This window comes from Chiloscyllium plagiosum, chromosome 3 (genome assembly GCF_004010195.1).
Source record: "Chiloscyllium plagiosum isolate BGI_BamShark_2017 chromosome 3, ASM401019v2, whole genome shotgun sequence".
Classification (NCBI taxonomy): Eukaryota; Metazoa; Chordata; class Chondrichthyes; order Orectolobiformes; family Hemiscylliidae; genus Chiloscyllium; species Chiloscyllium plagiosum.
Genome location: NC_057712.1, coordinates 69,902,106 through 69,914,560, shown reverse-complemented (window position 1 = coordinate 69,914,560; position 12,455 = coordinate 69,902,106). Strand labels below are relative to the sequence as shown.

At 38.1% G+C, this 12,455-nt stretch overlaps 1 protein-coding gene across 31 annotated transcripts in view; it reads right to left on the bottom strand.

Annotated features, from left to right (window-relative positions):
• The window catches only part of LOC122544790 (neurofilament heavy polypeptide-like), a 196,001-nt gene extending 184,278 nt beyond the window's left edge, over positions 1 to 11,723 (bottom strand). For 30 of the 31 annotated variants that reach the window (XM_043684122.1, XM_043684127.1, XM_043684177.1 and 27 more), the window contains exons 1-2: positions 11,391 to 11,723; positions 9,743 to 9,802 (exon numbers count right to left, since the gene is read on the bottom strand). In XM_043684122.1, the coding sequence (XP_043540057.1) occupies positions 9,743 to 9,802; positions 11,391 to 11,640 (310 nt within the window). In that variant the 5' untranslated portion in view covers positions 11,641 to 11,723. The remainder of the gene's footprint in view (positions 1 to 9,742; positions 9,803 to 11,390) is intronic. The other variant, XM_043684169.1, reaches the window with a different exon arrangement.
• Positions 11,724 to 12,455: the final 732 nt, after the last annotated feature.

Below are 12,455 nucleotides of genomic sequence, written 5' to 3'. Positions count from 1 at the left end.
TATTGTACTGTATGCTACTTTCTCCCCACCCCCACCCTCCTCTAGCTTATCTCTCCACCCTTAAGGCTCTCTGCTTTTATTCCTGATGAAGGGCTTTTGCCCGAAACGTCGATTTTACTGCTCCTCGGATGCTGCCTGAACTGCTTTGCTCTTCCAGCACCACTAACCCAGAATCTGGTTTCCAGCATCTGCAGTCATTGTTTTTACCATAGTTCCATGTGTCAATCTAAATCCATATCATCTGTCTTAACTCTCATACTCTTGGCACTAAAGCAGAGGCCATCCAGCCTTGCCTTACTTCTATGAGACACCACATGGCTGAACTTTCTCTGCTTTGGTTCCTTTTCTAAGTTATGCTGTCTCATTATCAAACTAACACACTGTGTCCCCTGCCCCTGCTGAATTTGGTTAATCTCCTCCTGCAGCACTAGCAAATCCTCCTGCAAGGCTATTTAACCAGCCTCTTGGCTAAAATAAACAGAAGTGCTGCAGGCTGTTGTGTCCCACCTGAAACTTGCATGAGATGGTCCTTGCATACCAGAGTGGCTGAGAGTTCCTCCATCCTCAACATTTACCTGCACCCCAAAGCTCTCCTCATAGCCCCATTCACGTTCTACTGTCTGCTACTTATTTTTGAGATGTGAAGCCACTGGACAGCAATTGGAAATGAGGAGAAAATGAGGACTGCTGATGCTGGAGATCAGAGTCAAAGAATGTGGTGCTGGAAAAGCACAGCCAGTAAGGCAGCATCCGAGGAGCAGGAGAATCGATGTTTTGGGCATACGCTCATTCCTGATGAAGGGCTTATGTCTGAAATGTCGATTCTCCTGCTACTTGGATGCTGCCTGATTAGTTGTGTTTTTCCAGCACCACAGCAGTTGGAAATTATCCAAATTATTCAACTTTTAAAACAGACTTCTGTAGTATAAAAACACATCAGCATAATTTCTTTCAGTTAATCCACTAAAGTATCCAGAATTTGTATCCTTTAACAGAATGCTATTTAAATTCAAATGTTTAGAACCATGCACTTTATCAGAAGGCTGAAAATTCACCCCTACTCTGTGGTTAACTATAAACAAAAGGATTCTACCAAGACTGCCTTACTTTATGAACATCAAACAAGAACTGACACTATAATCACCAAAAACATCAAATAATATACCACCTAGAGCATTAATTAATATTGTACCATTTTCATTAAAATCAACTACGATATTTTCATGATTTATTTAGTTTGAAATCAGATGCTTTTCTAAGTACATTCATTAAGCTGTATGTCTGTGTTTCATTTACACGTGACAGTCAAATCTGTGAATAAATCAACAGCACAATGAAACACAGAGTCATACTGGAAGGCCCTAAATTCAACAGCTACTTTTTGAATTAAAGTTTATGGATTAGGAGATATGGAATGTTGATCATGTGTCTGATGACTTAACTTTTAAAATTTCATTCAGGGGATGTAGGATTTGCTGGCTGACCAGCCTTTATTGCTCATTCCTGAATGCCCTTGAGAGGGTGGTGATTAGCTGATTTATTGAACCGCTGCAGTCCATGTGCTGTAGGTAGACCTAGGATGTTGTTAGGGAGGGAATTCCAGGATTTTGAACCAGTGGCAATAAAGGAACTGGGAATTGGATGGTGAGTTCCTTGGAGGGGAACTTGCAGGTGCTGGTGTTCTCATGGTATCTGCTGCTCTAGTTCTTCTAGATGCTATTGGCTCTTGATTTGGAAGGTGCTTTTCTAAGAACGTTTGGTGAATTTTTGCACTGCATTTTTTAGATGGGACACACTGATGCTACAGAGTATCAGAGGTGGAGGGATTGAATATTTGTGGATAAGGTGCCAATCCACAATCAAACAAACTTCTTTGTCCTAAATGTCAAGCTTCTTGAGTTTTTTTTATAGCTGCACTCATTCAGATAAATAGGGAACATACCATAATATTCTGACTTGTATCTTGTAGGTGGTTTACAGGCTTTGGAGAGTCAGGAGGTGAGTTGCTCATTGCATTATGCCTTGGCTCTACGCTGGTCTTTTGAAAATCATCTGTATATTGCTTATCCAGTTCATTTCTGGTCAATGCTAATCCCCAGATGTTGATAGTGAGAGATTCAGTGGTGATCATGACATTGAATGTCAAGGTGCAATGGTTAGACTTTGTTTCATTGGAAATGGCCACTATCCAGCACTTGTGCAACATGAATGTTACTTGCTACCTGTCAGCTCAAGCCTCATGGTTGACCAAGTCTTGCTGCATATGTGCATGGACTGCATCAGGCTCTGAGGAGTTGCAAGTGTTACTGAATATTGTTGCTGATTGCAAAAGAAATCTCACTTTTTGATGGAGACAAAGTAACTGACAAAGGAACTAAGGATGACTAGGCCTAGGACACTATACTGTGGAACGCCTGCAGAGATGTCCCAAGTTAATATGATTTATTTCCAAACACCATAACCATCTTTGTTTGTGCCAGATAGAACTCCAAACAGGAAAGCGTTCCTCCAGAATCCAATTGATTCCAACTTTTCTGATGTTCTTTTCAAAACTTGGCCGAATATGACCTTGATGTCAAAGGCAGTCACTCTCACCTCACCTCTATTGTTCAGCTTTTTTTTGTTCATGTTTGAACTGAGGCTATAATGAGGTCAGGAGCTGAGTGGTTCTTGTGGAACACAAACTGAGCATGTTCTTCCTTTGCACATCCTGCTTAATGGCCCCCTCCATCACTTTACTGATGATCAAGAGTAGACTGATGGGGCAGTAATTGACTGAATTAGATCTGTCCTGATCTTTGTATTCTGGCATACCTTGATTATTTTTCACATTGTCAGGTTGATGTCAGTGTTGTGGTTATACTGGAACAGCCTGGCTCGGGGTGCAGCAAGTTCTGGAGCACAAGACCTTAATATTATTGCTAGAATATTATCAGGGCTCCTATTCTTTGCATCATCCAGCATTTTCAGCCATTCCTTGATATCATGTGCAGTGAAATCTGGCCACTGTGATGTTACAGAACTTTGGAGGAAGCCTAGTTGGATCATCCATTCAGTCCTCTGACTGAAGATTGTTGCTCTACCTTTTGTACTGATGTGCTAAGCTCCCCCAACAGTGAGGTTGGGAATATTTGTGGAGTCCCTTCCTCCAGTGAGTTAGAATCATATGGGTACACTTGCTTAATGGTCCACTGCCATTTTATGACTGGATGTGGCTGGACTGCAGAGCTGATCCATTAGATGTTGAATTGCTTTACCCTATTGTTTGACACACAAGCCACTCTGATTTGTACCTTCAGCAGGTTGACACCTCACTTGAGGTATTCTTGGAGCTGGTCCTGGCATTTTCATTGAACCAGGATAGATCACCTGACTTGATGATAATATTAACATAGGGGATTGTGCCAGGCCATGAGGTTGCAAATTGTGTTTGAATATAGTTCTGCTGAAGGTGATGGCCCTCAATGCCTCAGGGATGCACATTTTGAAAAATGATCTGTTCTAAATGCATCCCATATAGTACAGTGGCAATGCCACACAACAAGTATCCTGACTGTGAAGGCGGGACTTAGTCTCTAAAAGGACTGTGTGGTAGTCACTCTTTGCAACACTGCCATGGACAGAAGCATCTGCAGCTGACAAACTGATGAAGATGAGGTCAAGTATGTTTTTTTCCCTCATGTTGGATCCCTCATGACCTGTCATAGACCTACTCTCCCAGCTTCATCCTTTAGGACTCAACCAGTTCAATCAGTCATGGTGTTGCAGGGGCCTTTTGTTGATGGACATTGAAGACCTCCATCCAGTACATTCTGCAGCCTTGCCAGCCCCCAGTGCTTTTTCCAAGTGATGTTGAACATGGAAAAGTACTGAAGTTTCAACCAAAATTGGGACATGGAAAAAAAAAGAAGCTTTGCTTGCCCATGTTTGACTTGATGCCTTGGTGCCACAGTGCCCCCAACTCTGCTGAGCCTGACCTGCTGGTAGGACAGGGGGATGGTGATGGTAGTGTCTAGGCTACTGTAAGGTATGATTTGGGGACTATGATTATGCCATGCTGTAGTGTGACTAGACTGTGTGACAGTTCTCTCAGTTTCGGCACTTGCCCTAGATGTTATGCAGGGACGATGGGGGTGAGTTTGCTCTTGTTGCTTCTGCCTTCCGGTTTCATTCATTTCTCGAGACATTTTAATGGGTTGCTACCCATTTCAGAGGGCACAATGTTTTGGGTTTGGAGTCACATGTAGGCCGGACAAGGCCGCTAAAGGGCATTTTGAACCAGGTGGGTTTTTACAACAATTGTCAATAGTTTCATTGCCATCATTGACTTGTTAAAAAGTCTGAAATTAAAAGTCTAAATTCCACAATCTACACTGGTATGATCAAACTCATTTCTTCAGATCATTACCCAGGTCTCATTAGCCTGAGAGAATTCAGCAAGAATGAAACAAATGAATTTCTTGATGCCAAGAAGAAAATCTGGTTTCCTCTTAAGGTTTAATGTCTGCATGAGAATCTCACACAAAAGTAGCAAGAACCCAATCTGCATAAATTGATATCTCAGCATGAGCTAATCATGCCTCATTTCTATACATACTTTCTGACATGGCTGTTCAGTTGAAGAACATGCAGTGCACATTCTGCAGGAGCTGCTGGCGCATGATGCAAGTTTGACATTGATGTAGTACAACAATGTGCTTGCACATTCAGATTGTTAAGTGCTGGTAAGCACAATGACCTGTTTAGCTGCCAGTGATTCTCCCAGGTATCAGGAAGAAACTGTGCAAGCCACTTCCTGATTTCCAGGTCCGGTGGTTAGATGATGGCTGCAGCTCTCCGGAGTGTACCCCAGGCCTCCACGGTGCCTATCATTCCCCAACATCTCAGGGTACATTCCATAGATAGTGCACCTCCAATCTGTGGAAGTTGACCTTGATAAAACACCAGCCTCAGCACATCATGGTCAGTCTCAGATTAACCCAGAAGACGCTTCACCATTTCCCTCCTGCACACTGGAGTTCAATGAAAACGTGCAATGCAATGCCCCTGCTGATTTATTGAGCATGCAGAGGCACAGATCCACCATATTCATCTGCACTGGACCCATCTCTGAGCTCTTAGCAGTCTGTCACTTTGCACTTCATTAAACACTTACAGCATAACTGCCTTGCCTTGCCTTTCAGTGCAGACAAAAAGCCAAGCAACTTTTCATGCTTAGCAGCATTAAACAGTCAAGGGTGTAAGCATGTCACTGTACTATATTTGTGACACATGCAGCATATGTCACCAGCTTACGAAACCAACACATTGAATGTCCTTCAGTTGAATAGCCACGTCTGAAAGTCTAAATGAAGCCATCCTTAGCAAAGATCTGCCAGGCTATTCCACCAATAATCAGCTAAAAGTATTATCTGATCTTTGTCTGAGGATTAGTCAGGTATTTGATGCAATCAGGATCTGTGGCCTTCCATTCTGTGATTGGGCCTGGGTCAGTCTCACAAGTCAAGTCTGTACTTTCCAGGGATTATACATAAATCAGTCAGGGAACTGAAAAGGTATCAGTCTTGTTCATCCTCACCAGTTATTCACATAAGTTACTATGTGGCAGGGAAAATCTTCTTAGTAGGATAGCAGATTTGAGTAACTTAACCAATTCTTAATTGGGTGTGTCAGTTTGCTGTCAGTGTCAAGTTAAAATGCTATTGGCCTGCAAGATAAATCAAGATATCTACTGCACCTAATTGTCTAGAGAGCTTTGATGCTCCTGGACTAGATTATCACTCCAACCGCAACAAGAACTAAATTAGAATGAACCCTTAGGCAAATTTTGCATTTCTTTCTCGCTCTTCTCTCCTCTCCCCTCCCCCCACCCCCCCCCCCCAACCATACTTGCATTTGCAATCATTTGCTCACTATCTTTGTAAAAGTTGACTGTCGGGTTAATTATTTTTGGCAGTAAACCAGGTGTATTGCAACTGAATGACCCCTAGGAAGATGAAAAATAGAAGATATTTTCCCCTTGTTTTGATTGACTTAAACATTTGCAAAATGTTTGGTTATTTATAATAAATATTAATGGACACATATTTATTAGTGCAAATGTGTTGCACAGTTTGCAGAAAATGCAGCTGTGACCAAAAATCAATAATTTCTAAATGTTATTTTTTAAACTATTTGAAAATAAACATTTCAGAATATATCTATGATAAAGATGCTTTTAATTTAACAAGCTGTCAGGCACAACAGTCCTTGCTTATCAGATTTTCTCAAACTTGCTTTGCATTGTGCTTTGTACTATGTTACTAGCATCTGTATTTGATTATCTTCAGTATCTGATAAATATTTGAAGCCCAGATAATGCATAATTAATTGCCTCACCACCCATCAAAATTGAAGAAGAAAATGAATAGATTAACTAGACGAAAGAGAATCTCCTACCAGGAATCTATAAGCTTATGCAAGCTACAATCATCTCAAGTAATGTAAGTTTAAAGGACACTCAATCGTCTCCCTCCCAAATCCTCAACTCCCCCCCCCCCCGCCCCATCAAATTAGATTTCTCAATCTCCTAGTCATATCATCTTTGTCCTTTGCAGTAGTGCAGTCAACTGCAACATGCATTTGTGCAGTCAACTATTTTCATTGTTCATGAAAATCATCAACTATAACATTCTTCAGGAACACTTCTCTGCAAATGGCAGGTCTGTATTATACCTGTATTATTCTGAATTAAGTCAAATTATGGGCTAGTTGAGTTACATTTCAGAACTAAGTTGCAAAAGACAAAGACAGTGCATAGCTTAAAAGACTAGATTTCAAAAGATTAGTTCATGTAAATTAATTAATAAACTTTCAATCAACACGACACACAGATAAAGGAAAACATGCAACAGAACAAATTATCATGTATCATATGAACATGATTTGAACAGTACAGACACAGCAGTTACACAAGGTAATATGTTTTAATCATCAGATTGTTGTGTGAGAGCTATAACATTTAGAGAAAGTGATTATTTTAGTGATTTAAAGTAAATAAATCAAACAAGCATCAAATCATGTTCATATTCAAACTTTATTGATAGCTGAAGCTAATTACAGGGCTTATCATTTTTAGAAAGAGATTCTGTGGATATAGAAAAGTTCAAATAAATAACAGTAGCAAGGTCATTGTAGTCATTAAGAGGTGTTTAGAAATTACTAAACATTTGGTAAGGAATTAATTTATGTATATAACAGCACGGAAGATATTAGAGAAATAAGCTTCCACAAAGCATGAAACATGATTTCTGAACTCTCAATTCAGTACCAGTTATAAAGTACAGATCATCCTTGCTCAGCACCAGCTTTAGAAAAGCATCCCCACCCTTCTAAAAACAGAATTACTTCCCACTCATTCAGTTCAGACTCAATTTTAACTTCAGCACCATTTGGAGACTGCATAAATAAAGTAGGTTGGAAAATCCAATGGGATCCTTGGCCTGAGATTAGGGTCATTTTAACTTCAGCCCTTCATATCCTTTCATCTATAGTCTCTTCTGCTCAGCACTGATGCAAGAGCCAACTGGTGGGAGCAGGCAATTGGAGAAGAGGTCCCCAATTGTATCTGTGCAAAGTTAGTGTCATGATGGGCTTCTCCAAAGAACTTCTGGTGATGGAAACCAACAGAACAGGAAGAGCTGGGTGCACCTAAAGTTCCTTGTGAGGCCTCGAATAAAACGATTGCTCCTGCTTGCCCATAAAGTGTACTTACAAAAAACTGAAAACTACGGTAGCTTTTGCCACCGCTGGTCACAAAACTGCCAGATTTAGCTTATAAGTTTGGCATGACAAAAAATAAAACATCCTGTGCTTTAACTTTAAAATTAGATCACCAGGCCTTGTCTTCTGCACACAAGACCCTGCCTGCCTGGAGCTATATCTGGTCATTTAAGGTATCTGAGGAGAGAACATATTTGAAATGCTGTGCAACCACTTCCTTACCCAGCTCCAATTGTTTATTGTGTAGCCTGCTCCATTCCAACAGGGTGGACAGAATAAAATTAACCTCTGCACCTCTACTTATCATAGATAAATTTCTTTTCACCTCATACTAATTATATCTCTTAGTCTATATGTGGCTCTCAGATATTAGGAAAATGTTAAATACTTATTTGCAATGGATAAACTGCAGAGCAACAAAGTTCACTTTGAAGTCCAAACGCAAACTGTCAGTTAATTCCTGTTCAAATATTCTTGCAACCATTTTAAAGAAATTTAGAAATTCAAAAAGAGCATTTGGAGAACAGCAGCATGTGGAAAGATTCAATTGACAAGATGTATATTTGTATATACACTATAGGCCTCTGTATCTGCTGTTCATCAGCATAAGTGCACAACAATTAAGATTAATTTACCTTACAATTCAGATATTTCTGAATGTTGAATATAAATAAATGCTAAATAACTAAACCTGAAAGTCATGGGACTAAAAACTTTTTTTGTTCTTCTGACACAAATGTGTATGAATTTACTGTCTATATGGATATTCACAACTGTGTTCAAAATTACATGCAAACATTACAGGAGGAGTCCATAATTCAGAACCTCCTTTATATCTGCTGCCAGCCGTAGACAATATCTCATCCGTGAATCCATCTTTCATTTCCCCAACCCCGTTCGGAAACTAATCATCCTGTATTGTTTTTCCAACAAATAAAAATAGTAATAACATATTCAGAGCTCAGTAAAATCTGCAGTGCATGTATGGAACAGAACGTGACATGGCAAAGGCAGTGAACAGCTAACTTTGTTGTTCACACTTCATTTCAGGAAATAACAAAACATGTGCTCATTGTTTTCAGATGCAGATTTAAACTAAGTGTATAACTGATATTTTCAATACCAACATGGTTATTATTCCATAGATCGGAAAACTAAAAGTGTACTTTTGGAAAAACATAAAACATTTTTCTGTTCTACCATACCGTTGCAATAAAAAATTAAATAAGACAACTGTCTCATCATTTGGAGCTCCTTAATTATGCCAACCAGTTTTTCTGTGGAATACAATTTCTAGTGCAAATATTATGGTACAATATTTGCCTTTGCGCTGCAGAATATAATTAACACCTTCATATTTCTAATAAATACAAGTGACAGAGCAGAACAGAACAATATTCTCTTTCCTTCTGTATCCAGCTTTGCATTCATGGTGATAGTTAAATGAGTGACAAACAATGAACTGAATGTCAAAAATGCCTTTGGATTCAATTGTTCAGAAGAAAACAGCCAAAATAAAAGAGCATCCAACTTTCTGCCATGCTGAAGTTTGTTTTTTTAATTAAAACCAAAACATGTGCAATCTAACAATATAAGCTTTTAATTTAAATGTACCAACTCTTACCTGAAACATTTGGACTCCTCTAGTGTTTAGTTGAAAAAAAACTTACTATAAGCATTTATGATGTACTTTTATGGGGAAGGTCTGTCTGTAGGGAGTTATTTTAACATTGGAAATAGCAATTGCTGCAGGCTAGCATATCTAGCATAATTTTTATCTTTCAAATAAAAACATTATGGTCAGATCCTCAGGGCAATTTGAATTCAGCTTTGTAAATACTTGTTGATACTCTCTACAAAACTAATCACAATCTCAAATATCAGAGTCTATTAAATGAAGCAATGGCATTGTTTGCCAAATGAAACAAAGGGAGTGAAGTCAGATTTGGTTAAAGAATTCTTATAAGGATCGTAAATGTACCTGGATAAAAATCCCCATGAGTGTACATGTCAATCACATAGCGACAGAACTGATACTGATCTGGCAGAGCAGAAGGGAAAAAAAAACAGCAATGAAGACAACGTACAAAGAATATAGCGATAGCTATAAGTGGGATTGGTGGGATTGCTTTCATCAGTTTAAGTTGTAACAGAGAACAGTACAAATTGTTCCAAGATCTCTACCAATTACCACTGAATAAACAAAACAATTATGCTTTAGATTATGTTAGAAACTATAGTGTGCTTGTACTTCCTTCTTGCACATCTTTTAAACTGAATATAATTTTGTATTAAATATATTTGCATTAAAAAAAATCAGTCTAACATGCACCAATTTTTAAAATTTTATGTAATGTATAACATATAATTTTTAAAAACTTCAGAACTGAGGAACAGTCTATTCAGGTTATTCTTAGAATTGGTAAAGGGAAAATGAAGAAATGTAAACACAGCTTGAAAGGTTAATTTATGTTTACATTCTTATTTTTATGCTTACTTGCAAATTGGATCAAGCAAGTCAATTGTTGCAAAAATGTGTGAAAGCAATTTTTAAAAGAGCCAAACAAATTTGTATTTTCAGAAAATTTAGTCTGATTTTGTTTTAGAAATGCATCATTTTTCTTATCTACAATGTGGTAATGGCATCTGAGGAGGTCTATATGATGAGACTTAGTGTGCTTAAGAGTCATTTCGATACTTGGCTCCAGAATAATCAGGAGAGTTCTACATTCCAAACTTCTTTGAATTGTAGATAAGTAAGTGTATTTGAACATTTTATTAGTTATTGTTCAGAGAGGTTACAATGTTTTTTTCACCTGAATGTCTTTTTAAGTATGAGAAAATGCAGGGTGACTGACGGTACTACAAAGATTTGAAGCATTAAATTGAAGATTTGATATGCATAAAATTTATGAGTTAAAGTAATTGATAATAATCGTGACTTTTAAAAATCTAATTAGCAAGCAGTTAGTAAAATCATCTTCTCCACAGTTAAAATTGTTAGGGTGAAAATGATAGACCTCTCCTGGCAAAGATAATGCAGTATATGAGCTTGCCTGCTTTTCCTTAAGTAATTAGGGTGATTATTATTGGTATCATTGAATGGATTTCATGCTGGTTAAATAGACAAGATGCCAATATATGCTCAAAAGAGTATTTTGCATCCTTCTTGGTTTATGATATTTTGAATCAATAAACCACATAAAAAGATGCTAGCTACAGAATTGTACTGTAAATGCTGTTCAGGACAGACACACAAAAAGTCATAAAGAGACTGCCTTCCAAGCATATTAATTCACTTTGTCTTTCAGGCATCTGAGTCACAAATGAGACAAAAAAGTGATGTGAAATATGACATGAAGATCCAAGTGGAGAGAGAACACATTCTTTATCTGTCCCTATCATTGATTATGGTTTCAATATGAATATTGTGAAAAGATAAGTATGATTTCAGTAATTGTACCTTACTTTGCTATTCAAAATAAAGACATTAGAGGCTTCAATTAATTTTTCCTTTACAGTTGTCACTTATAAAATTGTCTTTATGCCACATGTTTTTTTCTTTTGATGTCTCTCAGATGCCTTACTTTTATTGCTAACATCTTTTTTGTCAATATTTGTCTTTTCACCTTTATCCTTTGGTTTTGGCTTGCTTTCTTTAGTTTCTTTCACTTTTTCCTTTTTTTTGTCTATTTTCTCACTCTTCAATTCCACAGGCTCCTTCATGTCTCTCTTTTTACCTCTTTTATCTGTTTCATCTTTAGGTTTCTCACGTTTTGTTGCCTTCTCCTTCACTTGGAGCTTAGGCTTTATTTTTTCCTCTTTGCTCGGTTTTTTTTCCACTTTCTTTACTTTCTCCACCTTTTTTTCCAATGTCATTTTTTTCAATGCTTTGAGCTTCACCTTTTCTTCACGTTTGTGTACTTTCACTTTTTTATCTACAGGAGAAAACAGAAGTTTCTATTGAGGTGATTTTTCTCTTTTAAGGCAATCTATTTTCCAAAGAAATAATACGCCAGTATGTGTATTAGGGAAATTATAGAAATAGTCTTCAAATGGTGATGACCAGACAGTTCCATTTACTTCCATATAAGTAAAGGTAAACTTCAAAAGCTTAGTGTAAACTTGATAAGTCACATGTGAGGAGCACTGAATGGAGAATCAAACAGGTCTCTGGAGCCTGTCATGAACCCACATTCTTATGACTCAGAGGCGAGAGTGCTATCATTGACACAAATTAGAGACATAGAGATCGACAGCATAGAAAAATCCCTTCTGCCCATCAAGTTTGCATTGGTCAAAAACAATAACTTAACTGTTCCAATACTATTTTCCAGCACTTGACTCAAGCCTTGTCTGCTTTGGCATCACAAACATGAATCGAAATACTTCTTAAGTATTACATAGGCTCTGCCTCTGCCACTCTTTCAGTCAGTGAGATCTAGATTCTCAGCACACTCTGGGTGATTTTTATTTTCTTCACATCCCCTATAAAACTCTTGCTCTTTACCTTAATCTATGTGTCTACCTGGTCGATACTCCTCATACTCCTCAATTGCGTCTGTCCTCATCTCTTCCCTTTCTCCCTCTCCACTACCCCATTCCCCCCGCTCCAATGAAAACAACACCAGTGAATCCGATCCCTCTTCATAACTAAACCTGTACAGCCCAGGCAATATCCTGATACATTGCCT